The sequence below is a fragment of the Triplophysa rosa genome, linkage group LG10 (assembly GCF_024868665.1).
Source record: "Triplophysa rosa linkage group LG10, Trosa_1v2, whole genome shotgun sequence".
Lineage (NCBI taxonomy): Eukaryota > Metazoa > Chordata > Actinopteri > Cypriniformes > Nemacheilidae > Triplophysa > Triplophysa rosa.
This window is the reverse complement of record NC_079899.1, coordinates 12,794,106-12,807,411: the sequence shown is the minus strand read 5'-3', so window position 1 is coordinate 12,807,411 and position 13,306 is coordinate 12,794,106. Positions and strand designations below refer to the sequence as shown.

At 37.3% G+C, this 13,306-nt stretch overlaps 1 protein-coding gene across 2 annotated transcripts; it reads right to left on the bottom strand.

The window, feature by feature from the left end:
* Nucleotides 1-5,425: 5,425 nt before the first annotated feature.
* Nucleotides 5,426-12,425, bottom strand: LOC130560327 (sterile alpha motif domain-containing protein 3-like). Of its 2 annotated transcripts, none has more exons than XM_057344042.1 (5): nucleotides 12,150-12,425; nucleotides 7,599-8,670; nucleotides 7,366-7,521; nucleotides 6,811-6,903; nucleotides 5,426-6,485 (listed from the first exon to the last, which is right to left on the bottom strand). In XM_057344042.1, exons 2-3 carry the CDS (start codon nucleotides 8,658-8,660, stop codon nucleotides 7,417-7,419), a joined length of 1,167 nt encoding a protein of 388 aa, XP_057200025.1. In that variant the 5' UTR covers nucleotides 8,661-8,670; nucleotides 12,150-12,425; the 3' UTR covers nucleotides 5,426-6,485; nucleotides 6,811-6,903; nucleotides 7,366-7,416. The 2 variants fall into 2 exon arrangements, with proteins under 2 accessions (XP_057200025.1, XP_057200026.1); XM_057344043.1 differs by having other exon boundaries at nucleotides 5,426-6,478.
* Between the last annotated feature and the right edge of the window lie 881 nt (nucleotides 12,426-13,306).

Below are 13,306 nucleotides of genomic sequence, written 5' to 3'. Positions count from 1 at the left end.
GATAAATAAAACTAAAAACAGAAGTTAATTTCACAGGATGTTCACATTGCAATGTTTTATTTGTGGAATAACGGGTCTCTGGTTTGCCTCCCTGTTCGCATGAAGCTGTGCGAAAGTTTTGTTTTCTCCCCAGACTTTACCTTTGGGAAAGTGAACTGTGTGAAGCTTGGCCTGTTTGGCTGTCACTCAGCTCTGTCTGGATTAGTCAACTGACAACAGAGATCTGCTGCATCATGGGAAGTTACTGTACAGGCTGTCTGCCTCAGTGCACAGCTCTACTCCCTTGAGAACTCACCTTTTGGTGAACAGTTTAGCACTTATATTGCTGCCCAGAGGAAAGGAAAATCAAACAAGAGATCTCCTTCTCATCTCACATCTTTCTCCTAGCCAGAAATTAGATCAAGTGAACATCAAAATGAGACCTAAGGTTAAGTCTCCTGTTTCTCACACGTTTCTCCTGAGACAAAAAATGTCATTCTCTCATGTTTGTCTCCACTGAAATTTAGAAGAGATCTCCATAACATCTCACACTGTGCTCAGATTATTCTCCTTCAATAAAGACTCTTACATTCTCACATTTATTTCCTCAAAGTTTCGTAAGAGATCTCCGTAACATCTCACACTGTGCTCAGACTTTTCTCCTTAGCAAGAGACTCTAACATTCTTATATTTATCTCCTCTAAAGTTTCATAAGAGATCTCCGTAACATCTCACACTGTGCTCAGACTTTTCCCCTTAGCTAGAAACTCTAACATTCTCATATCTGTCTCCTCTTAAAGTTTATGAGAATATTTATATAAATATTTATTTAGCAAAGGAGAAAAGTCTGAGCAAGTGTGAGATGGTATGGAGATCTCTTATTAAACCTTAGTGGAGATAAATGTGAGAGGTAGATTCTATGTCATTCATCCACACCATTTCAATCAAGCACAATACGTGCATTGACATATTTTAGTGATCGTGTCATAGTTTAGTGTTGATGGATCATATATAGACCTGTGTGAGGTGTGCGTGCGTGCGTGTGTGTGTGTGTGTGTGTGTGTGTGTGAAGATAAATTTAAATGAGTGAGCCTTGATATTCAGAAATGTATAATGCTATTTAAATGATAGTTTCTATATTTACAATATTAGTAAAAATAAAAAATGTAACACATTTCTCCTAAAATTAAATTTAAGATGTCTGGGGCTGGTTGCAAGAACTTTGGCAAGTCTTAAAAGTAAGTCATCATTTTTTAATTCCTGGTATAGACTGATTGCCCTTTGGTTACCCTAGTGAAAAATAAATATACTCAAATTTGAAATACATTTATTTCATGCTAAGTATACCGCAAAACCATTTACATATTATGTGCTTAATGAAAATACACTGCGATTTTATTCGTGGTATACTAAATTGGTATACTTAAAGTCTAACTAATTTTGTACTTAATATACTTGAATTGTGCAGAAATAGTGGAGAAGTCCATCTAAAGATACATTTAAGTGTATTTGATTGTGCTACAGTGGAACTATTGCAAGTATGCTTCAGGTACACTTTAAATGTCTTGCATTGAAAATTTGATTTTATTTAAAAAAATCGTAAAATCCTTATCAAAAGTGACATTAGAACACATTTTTATTTAAACACAGGCTTAATATGAAGAAATGTGCATTGTGTATAAATAGTACTCCAAATAAAGTTTAATTATAATTTTATATCAGTAAGGAATGTCAGTAAATATGTTAATACATTTAAAGTATACTTAATAAATGCATTTTAAATGAATTGTTTTTTTCTAGGGCAACTACTAGTTCTTTAGTAACTATTCAACTAATTATATGCAGCTGGCACCAGAAGACAAAGCTGATACATAAATGAGACATGTAAGAGAATAATCAGCCGTTAGTACCCTGAACTAAGATAAATCCCTATCAGAAACGCTTTGCTTAGTAGACAGAGTCTGAAGGGCATAATTGACAAGCGTTTACTTTCTCGTCGGGAGGAGCTTGTCTGAAGTTTAAACTCATTGGTGTACCCGTAAGCCAATCACATAACGTTTGGTTATGACGTATGTTATGCGCTGGCTCAGCCGCCTCGTGCTTCCGCTGTAAACACAGGTATGTGCGGCGAAAACAAAACCATCGAGCGAAATACCGGAGTTAAGATGGCTGTGAACGACTCATGTGAAGTAAATCTATGCATCCACGGTACAATAAGTGCATCTAAACTAATATTTGACAGTAGAGACAAACAAAAAATATTTGCAGCCAACTGTCAAAGTTAGGATTAGTTCTTTTAAACACAGCTCTTCGTTCATTTCGAGTCTGTCGGAAATGCTGCAATTTAATTGCAAGATTACAGCATGACATGACAATATTCAAGGCCTGGAAAAGAAAGGAGACACTGACCTGTCAAAAGGGTGCCAGTTCGAGCTCGACAGATAAAAGAGACCGAGACACACCCTCTAAAACTCCAAGGAGCCGAGGAAATCACCTCCATTCAAAATGTGAGCCAAACACTCTTCTTGTTCGGGCTTCAGTTGGCAAATGCCGGGAATATTCTCCACAACAGAGCGAATAGCATCCCGTGTCTCCATGTCCGCTGTCGTTTTAGATTTCCCTAACTAACTACAATCTTAAATTCGGCGCTTAGCGTCTACGTCACGGCTCTCAGCCCGCCCTCTGTTCGTTGGTTGGGCGGCTGGTATGGAGCCGGAGATGGTTTGCTATATCAGACTGAGTACAGAACCGAAATTGAGCGAAAGTACGAAGTCTGACGTAGTCAGGCTAACCTCAGGCAGCATGAGTTCGAATCCCAGCTAAAGGTGCTTTCCTTTTCCCTTTCTGTCTCTCGTCCTACGGTCATGTCCAATGAATGTGAAAAACAATATCATCATTATCATAAAAAAGCACAACAATAAACAAAACCTCTGTTGCATGATGTTGGCTCAGGGTAACCCCTCTTGCTTTTCTTTGCATGTGCATGATATAAGAGACGGCAGTGAAATGGTTAATAGGTGACTAATGATTTCAAATGAAGCATTACAAAACGTTTCTGGGTAACACTATGTCATTTTACAACAGTGTTTTTCTGCTGTGGTGCACAATATGGACAGCACATATTTTTGTTTTCACCAATCAAAACTAAAAATCACACCTTAGAGAATAAACTATGTTTACTGAGAATTGTCTTAAATGTTAAAATGTTTCCAATTTTGTATGATAGTGGTATAGATATAGATGCAGCCACTGTAGAGCATATTACATTTTAGGATATTTTTGTGTGTATATTTATATTATAAAACATACATAATGTGAATATATATATTTATAAAGACATATTGGTAACACTTTACAATAACGTTGTATTTGTTAACGAACATGAACTAACAACGAGCAATATAGTTTTTCAGCATGCATTAATCCTGGTTAATGTCAATACAGTTATTTCATTGTGCATTAACTAATCTTAACAGTGACAATGTTAGATTTTAATAATATATTTGTAAATGCTGAAATTAACATGAACTAAGATTAATAAGTGCTTTAGAAGTATTGTTCTACATTGTTATTTCATAGCTAATGCGTTAACTAATTGTTAACAAATACATCCTTATTATAAGTGTTACAGTAAAAGTTAAAGATAAACATTAAGCTAGGAGTGAATTATAATACATTCAATGTAGCAATAAATGTAAAGTGTTTATAGCTACATTCAAGCTGTACTTTATGACTAATGTATGCACATTCCTTGGGAATTAAACCCAAGACCCCAATTTTGCAAACAGTCTTCAATAAGTAGAGATAAAAAAATCCACTCAATATTGCCACATTGGTTGTTGTACTAAAACATCAAATACCTGGAGAAGCCCTCAGAGGTATCTCTCCCTTGGTCCATGAATTTGCAATTTGCCATGCACAGAGTACTGGCTCAGAATATTGGCCTGTAAGAACAATACTTGACCTGAATGCAGCATCCCTTTGTAAAACATTTCGGACTAAGGTGCTGGACCATTATTCATTTGCTCATTTCTATGCTCCTCAGTCCACAACAGGTTTCCCACACAGAAGCCTGATATAGACCTATCTAGATGTTTTTAAAGCACACGAGTTCATACATGGCAATATATCCGACTTGAGTATTCCTGAGTCTTATACACTCAACCCAGGGCAATTGAATTACACATGAGAGGAGACATATGCAGCTTGATATTTGGCATCCCCTTTCTTTCAACATTCAGCCTTCATCTTTGTATATTCCTTCCTGATGAATGGATGATGGACAGATAGATCATAGTTCTGTTTACAGATATAAAGTGTACTGGTGTTTTCGTTCTGCTGGGTATGTTGTTCACCATTTTACCCTAATGGCACTATAGTGGCATAGCAAGAGGATTTATTGAGTGGGAATGTTCTTTCACACTGCGCTCTTGTTTTATTTGGACCTTCAGACATGCTTGCATAACATCTGCTCATATTTGAAGTGCACAGTACTGATTGGCTCATCATGACGGTAAGATTTATTGTCAACTGACTGTATCAGGCTCCTTGGTGCAATGAGTATGGGAGATGTCTGAGAGTGTGTATGCTGTAGTTGCAGTAGAATCAGCACTTGTTTAGGGTGGAATTGATGTTTCCCACAAGCTCTCAATCCTCAGCAACCTTGGAAGCTGAGTGGGATTGATTTTGCTACAGAAATGATAAAGGCATGACCACTGCAAATTCCTAAATCACCTTAAATCTGCAATTTAAAAATATTGTTTTTAGTTGTTGTTCTGTATTCTGTTTTACGTGCAAACAGTAAGATGTAAAACCATTTCGAAACATTACAAATCATTAGAGATGCACCAATACAGTAGGGGAACATTACGTGACAATAATATTTCAGTTGTAAGAATACGTTCCCCCATCCATCATGCACAAAGGTTGCAATAAAAGGTGGGAAATTTCAGAATTTTTGGGTAAAAACTCAGCAGTGTAAGTTTGATACATGTATGTAGTGAGACTCTACAGTCTGTACCACACTGAAAAAAATGATACTTTAAACTTTATTAAATTATGGACAGTGGTTCCACATAACCCAATTGGTTTTTATTAACATTAAAGGGTTGTTTTCAATCTATGTCAAATTCTTGTGTTGCTGCAACACAATTGAATGATGTAGAATTCATTTGAAATGGTAATGTTAAACAAAATCGGCTTAATTGCTTCCCCTTAACTTAAGATAATTAAGTTTTCTGAACATGTGTTTATTTTATAAAAACTCATCAAATATTTTTTGTTTGTACAACTAAAGAATATTTAATTTAAACAACTCATTTAAATTATGGACAGTGGTTCCATCCAATTACTTTTAGTTACTTTAACACAATGGTTTCTATTTCAAGTTACATCACACAGAAAAGTATGGATTACTGCACAGATTGTGACAAACTGTATATAGCATTCATTTTATTTATAAAAGAATTTCAGACACCAGTTCTTCAAGCAATGTTTATTGCACTTAAATTACAGATACCCTAAAGGATAATTGTAATATTCAGTGACAAATGAGATGCACTGATCAACTTTTAAGGCTTGCAAAGTTTTTTCAAATTGGACAACAATGGAACAACATTACAAACTTTTAACATTTACTGACAAATGAAATGCACCAATCACCATTCAGGTGGCTTCCAAAGTTTTTTTTCAAGAACGCCAGATAATTACAATTAAACATTGTAATAGCATTACACAACTGTAATGTTTACTGACTAAACAAGATGCACTCCGCACCATTCGGGGAGCTTGCACACGGCTTGCAAAGCTTTTACAAACTTTGGACAATTGAAAGTAAATTCTGTAAAAACATTACAAAACTGTAAAGTTTATTGCAAATAAGATGCACTCAGCACCTTTCTCGGAAATTTCACAAGGCTTGCAGAGCTTTTTCAGGAACTTTGGGATAATTACAGTTAAACGTTACTGTAACAACATTATAAACGTTAACATTACTGACAAATTAAGATGCACTCAGCACCATTTAAGTACAGCTTACAATGTTTTAACAACTCTGAATAAATCTAATTAAACAATACTTTAACCTCATAAAATAAATTTAAGACACTGCTTACGTTTCTGAATGTACTGCCATTTTCTGAAACATGGAATTTACATGTGAAAAATTACAACATTCCTTACTCATAAACATCTGAGAATAGCTTGGTCTTCAGCGTCTGAACTTTCTGAGATAGTTTCTTCCCATCTAGCTCCAGAAACAACTTCTGCAGTACTTCAAAAGTGTACCTGAGTTCAGGAGGGTAGCTCAAGTTCAGTGTATATATCAGTCCCATCAGCATGGCTGTCGCATACGATACGTTGTTCAGGTCTTCAAGAACTCTCACGCCCTCCAATACCACTCCAACATCTGCTGGGCTGTCTTCGATGTCTGAACCTTCAATTTTTACAACAAACACTCCCATCACAGTCTTCTGGATCGCCTCCTGAGTACTGGGTGCATCTGTATCCTGCAGGTGAGAATAACAATGGTAAAGTTCCTTAAAATTAATGTCCTTTATTAAGAAGTTCACAAAAATCTATTATTTATTCACTATTTAATGTCATTCAAAACTAATATATCACTTGATTCTGTACAACAGACAAAAAAAAGTCAATGGGGCCCAGTGTTGTTTTGTTACCAACATTATTTAAAATATCTTGTTTTCTGCAGGAGAAAGAAACTCGAACAGGTTTGAAATGACATGAGTGGGGAAAAGATTAAATAAATTAAGTTATTCCACACAATTTCACTTCCTTGATAATACAGCAAAGTATATACGCACATATACTTACCAAATACTCATTCATTAGATTGCTCGGGTCTTCATTCAGGTAGACACAGAGAGATCGGAGTATGCACTCTCGCCTCACATCAATGTTGTCTGTCTAAGTATAAAATAATTTTAATGAATTGTAGCCTTCACAATCTCAGGTAAACATTTACTTTTATTTTTAGATTTTTATGCAAAATATCTCATGTAAGTGGACTTTAAATGTGACGACTTTTTCTTTTGTTTTCTAAAGGCGGGGTGTCCGATTTTTCTTAGCCGTTTTTGATGTTCAAATCACCAAAACAGACACACCCCTACCCCCATCTTTTGCTTTTGTCAGCGCTCGGCTCGACGAATGTCCGTCCTGTGCACCTTACTGCAGATTGGCTACAAGGTTGTGTTGTTACTCGGCCCGACTTTGTCTAAACAAGCGTAACTTGGAAATCGGACACCCCGCCTTTAACTGTGACTATGTTTCTTTCTTTAGAACTTCTAGAAAACTTCTAATTACAAGCTGTGGCATTGATGCAGAAATGAAGCTATACTACAAGGTTTTGATGAGTGCAGTTCTTCATACCTGTGTTGTGGGAACCAGCAGGTTTTTAATTCTTTGTCCATTGATTCCTCCTCACTTTGCATAGATCTTCATAAGTTTAGCAGAATATCGATCCATCTTCGCAAAGTATGTAGACACCAATGGGACTGTTGTGATTCTTTCAAACTCTGCACAAATCTACAAAACACAATGAATTATTGTTACCACAAAACCCATAAAGTTGAACATAAATGACTCAAAAACGTTTCACCCACCTCTTCTGTTCTGAAAAGAGCAGGCCATCTAGTTTTGAAATCTGCTATTGGAGGTGATTCCTTGACCACCTCATGTCTCCGGATTGAAAAGGTCTTGTCCATCAGCATTCGTAATGTTTTCTCATTGTTCTTCTTTTTTATTTCAGACAGAAGTGTTACTCTGACTTCTTCAAGTGTTTCGGGTGTTTCTCCTAATGGATGGGAAGGGCAGTAGTTCACCTCAGCTTTGCGAGGTTTTTTTATATTGTAAGCAGGACTGGAAATTCCAGCTGGTTTGTGCTTGAGCGAGTTGACTGTAACTTCAGTATAGCCAATGTTTCTTAGTTTTGTTCTATAGTTGGCAAGTTTGTACTTTAAACTTGCTTTCCATCCGCTGTAACCATTGGCAGAACCCCTTTCTTTTAAACAAGGGTGCTTTTCAATGAGGGCTTCAGCCACCTGATTGAACTCTGTATTTGTAGGGTAGACTTTGTATCTCACAATTTCTTCAGCAAGCCCATCTAGTATTGATATTTTCAGCTTTGGGTCAGGACTGAGAAAAGTGCCGTGTGTTTTGAAGGCTGCATTACCTTGATCTAATTTGAGCTCAGCGTCATATGCAAAACGGGGAACAGTGAAAACGGCTGGCCATGCAGAAGACTTAATTCTTGAAGATGACTCAGGAGACACACTTGCAACACAGCCAGAGCTTGCTGAAGTAGATGGGGATGACAAAATCAGTGTGTCACAGGATGAAAGTGATAGAGCTGGGGATGAGCAGGTACTCCTACTTTGAGATGTATCCAGTTGTGGTGTAGGCGAGTTGTCACGGTCACTTGGTGTTGTCGGAAATACCACTTTTAGGGTACTTTTGTCTTGAATTTCAGATGTGGACATGAGATTCATAAACTCATTGTCAAAGTCAGGATCCATGAACTGCAGCCTAAAATGTCCTTTTAGGTTACATTGTTTTTCGATTTCCTTTGACAGGTCACTCAGTGAAGTAGGGATGCCATGCTGAAGGATCACCTTTTGTGAGTTTTGCTCTCCAAGAATGATTCTTAGCCGGACTGGAGAAGTCATTGTGGTAAGACTGTGAAAAACAGGAGAAACGTAGTTAGTTTGTGAAATTAATTGTGAGTATGGTAATAAATAAAAAATACCATGGTTAAAAAAAATCATTAACTTGTGAAGTGTACATTTTTTAAATAGAAAATGAAAGCATATATTACCATCTATGCGTGGACTTGTCTTTTCAAAGTCACTAAACGCAAAGGACCAACCATATAATCAACCAATGGATAATCGTCAGCTAAAGCACAGTGTTCTACAAAGAACACTTCTCTTGTTGGTGAGGCACTTAGCTCAAATGCCCTAAAGTGCTCCCTGTACCAGCCACACAGTCGTCTCATTATGAAGCACAAAGTCTTTTGAACAATACAAATCTGGACAATTTCTCCAAATTCCGGGAGGCCACTTGTCATTTCATGTGCCAGGATCATACCATTTCGGAATTTCAAACCCTTGCTAGCGACACACTTAGCAATATGAACTTCCAAAACATCTGGGTACTTTTCTTTGATCACCTGAGCTACCTCTGTTCGCAAAACATCAAGAGGAACTGTTGAGGCATCAGAAACATCCAGTGTACATTTTTCAGTAGTTTTCAAGTGGTATGAAATCATGAGTTGATGTTTCACAGCAAGTGAGAGGGGAATGTTTTTAAAGCAATTTGTGTGGCGCACAATCTGCTTAAAAAAGCTGTGCTTTGCTTCGAACCGCATGGTCCATAAACCAACAAGAGGACCAAAAGATTTCAACATCTCAGGGTAATGTTCCAAGTAATGGTGCTTTGGAAGAAGCTTGACACCAGGGAAAAGTTCCTGGTACCTTTGGCGGTGTTCAGAAATTTTCATCTCAAGGTAGGCTATGGACTCATCTGTGTGTACTGGTGAAACCACCAACTCAACAATATCCTTGAGGTCCATTAGGACTTGCCATGCAGGATCATCTTCAGGCACAACATGCCCAATGAAAAATGGAAGAAACCTTATCAAACTCCAATTTTCATGGGCATTTCCACCGATTGTATTGCGTCTTGAAAATGTACAAGTAATTGCATGAGGCTTGTTTTTCTGGTCTTCCCACTTGTAGGGGAATTTAAGAATACATTTATTGAGGCTTTCCAATGTAAAGTACTTCTTTGATATTAGCAAAGTCAGGCAACGTGCAAGTTCAACAGGCACCACACCCTCTAAAACATCATGCAGCACATCTGGTGGATAAGCAGACAGCACATTGAAATGAGAAAGGTGCTTAGTAAAAACGCATTCTCTTTTCACTCCACAACAGTGTGTGCCATTTTCCTGCGCAGTTTTCACATGATCTTTATGAAGATCTTTATTTCTGAGGCTGAATGCACCAGACCCAACTTCTTTTGACTGCACATCCGAACTATTCCCCAAACAAAACCGACAAAAATATTCTCCTGAAAAGCTTTCAACAAAGCCAGCCATACCATGAGCTGCCAAGTTGTCTGCCACCACGCAATAAACAGTACCTTTAACAAAGGTTCCAAGTAGAGGAATGAATACACCATTTTGCTCGAGAATCGAGACGTCAAACAAAAGAGGCTCCAATACTTTCACATACCCATAGTTCTTCAAATCATCACTTTTGCAAAGGAGTGCCAAATAGATTGATGTGAGTGATGAGTGGGAACCAGGGGGCAAGTTGCTCAAAATCCAGTAAACTGCAAAAAGCTTGTGCTTCTTTCGAGATGTGCCTAGAGGGTTACACACCTCGAAATCATCTGCATATAAAGTCAATGAAATTGTCAAGTCTTTCCCAGACAGTAAATTATTTTCTTTAAAATATGTACCATCCTGAAAAGACCTATAACATTGGTTGTCGTGACTCACAGGACTAGTCCTTGCTTTGTGATTGTCAACAACTTTGTCTATAAAGTCTTTATTAGCAAAGACCTGTTGTAGAGATTTCAAAATTGGAACATACTGAAAGGTGTGTAGCTGTTTTTCATCAAGAAAGTATTCGATGGGTTCCACAACATTAAATTTGTCCTTGTAAAACTGCTTGCGCTTATGAGCAGTACCTAAGGGGCCATCTTTGCCAATGGCTGTGTGTAAAGGGTTAGATGTAGAGATGGTAGTGGTCATTTCCTTCATGACAGATTCATCAACATTTATATTATGTTTCTCAAGTACATGCTGTACTCCGGCAACTGAGATAGGCACTGACACAGACTTTAACAGGTAATGCAGTTCACCTAAAAAATCATCAATAGCTGAAGAGGGAACATGTGACAGATGCTCTAGTTTTAACAACAGTGAACCTAAATTCTGAACAACCACATCTGTTAAGTCTTCAGGCATTTCACTTAAGTCCTGTACTAAAGCATCACTGGCCACATCACTGGCCTCATCACCATCAAAACCTTCGGGGTCCTGTAATACTTCAGCAATGGTAACTATACCAGGCTTAAAATCACTCAGTGAATGCTGGTTGTGTTTTCTGTTTTTGTGTGATTTAAAAGTTCCATAGACATTTGATTGGTAATCACAACCAGAAAACATGCAATGGACCGTTTCACTCTTCTTTAAGTGACTGTTTATGTGAGCAAAGTATTCTTTTTCTGATGAAAGTGCACTGCATGCACACAAATGACAAGTTAAAGTGGGCCTTTGTCCGTCATGTAATTTCAAATCCGTAGCATGATTTCTACTTAAATGAATAAGTAGAGCATTCCATGTCTTGAATGTATTTGGACAATTGGAATATGTACAAGGATATCTCTGATATCCATAACGCACGTGCTGCAGTCTGTAATGTTTCAGTAGTTTAGATCGTGCTGAAACCCCAAGTCCACAAATTTTACATTTCCACATATCTTTCAGAAAATATTCATTTAGAGTTAACAAAAACTAAACTTTAAGAACCGCTTGAGAAAAAGCACTGACTAAACTGAAGCAAAAGACGTTTCAAAAGCACCACGATCACCCGAAAAAACGTTCAAGGCTACCAACTAAACACGACGGAAAAGCTAATTTAAACGCACCTCTTGCTAACATAAAGCAATCCATTAATTTTGAAACGCACAAATCCTACACTTTACATCACTACTGCTTAAAACACTAAAAATGACTCGACACTGAAGAACAAGTTCAATACGGTTTAAACACAACAGAAAAGCTAAATGCACCTCGTGAAGAATTTGAAACTAACAAATCATAAACTTTACATCTCTGCCACATAACACACTAAAACGTAACTTATCCAAAAATAGAATAACACGTTCAATACTTATTAAACAAGATGGAAAAGCCAAGTAAAAACGCACCTCGTGCAACCACGAAAAGCAATATGAATTGTAACACGAACAAATCTCACACTTTAACGTTACATCACTGCTGCATAAAAATTACACAAGTTAAAGAACAAGTTCAATGCTACCGCGTGAAATAATCACCATCAAACACAACCCTGGACAGCCACATAACATATAATTGTGTTTTAAGATGGACTGAGGAAGAAAACAATCTTAAGATTTCTTACCGGATACTTCACACCATCTCATGCGCCCGCCGTCTTCTCGAGATTCGCGCCGTCTTCATGAGAGTCGTTAGAAAACGTCACATCCGGTTGTTTTGAATTGCAAAATTAAAACAGTTACGTTAGTTTAAAGATTGGTAGTTAAGTAAACCAGAGAGTAGAACAATTTGATTTAGCATAACACAATACACTTATGTTTTGTCTTAAAACGAAATATGTATGTGTTATTGTAACAAAAAATATTTGGGTAAAATGAACACTGCCACAAAACCCATTTTTTGAGTGCAGAGGGGAAACGGTATCTGACAGTAACTTTCTCAGCTGTCAGATACCGTTGAAATGAGATATAGCAAGCTCTAAATCCAAGGACAGCCTTGTCTGATCTCCTGTGGTACATTTACATTTATGCATTTGGCAGACGCTTTTATCCAAAGCGACTTACATCGCATTATACTATACATTTGAGTTGTTAGCTGCTGTGTGTTTGCATACTAGAGGTCCTAGGTTCTGAGCCTGGTTTTCTGACCTTTCTTTTCTGACAGTAACATTTTAGTTGTCAGAATACGTTCCCCCATCTATCATGCACAAATGTTGTGATAAAAGGCTGAAAATCTCAGAATTTATTTGTTTTGGGGTAAAAATTCAGCATTGTTAGGTTGAGACATTTATGAAGTGTAACTTTAATGAAACAGAGGGGGAACGGTATCTGACAACTGAGGAAGTTACTGTCAGATACCCTTCACCCTCTTTTTCATGTTGAATTGATCATCCATTATGCACAAACGTTGCTATAAAAGGTTCAACATCTCAGAAATTACTTGTTTTGGGTTAAAAAAATCTGCGTTGTAAGTTTGAGACATGTATGAAGTGTGAATCAAATGAAACAGAGTGGAACAATATCTGACAGCTGAGAAAGTTACTGTCAGATACCGTTTCCCCTCTGGTTCCATTGAATTCTGTTGAATTGAGACATAGCAAGGTCTAAATCCGTTTTTTTCTGGTCTTCAGTGGTTGAGTGGTTTGCTTCTGTGTGTTCATGTCACAGAGGTCCTAGGTTCTGGGACTGGTTTTCTGACCTTTTTCTCTTTTAAAACATAGGGGAACCTTGTTTGACTATCGATCATGCACAGATGTTGCGATAACAGGTTCAACAGGTCAGA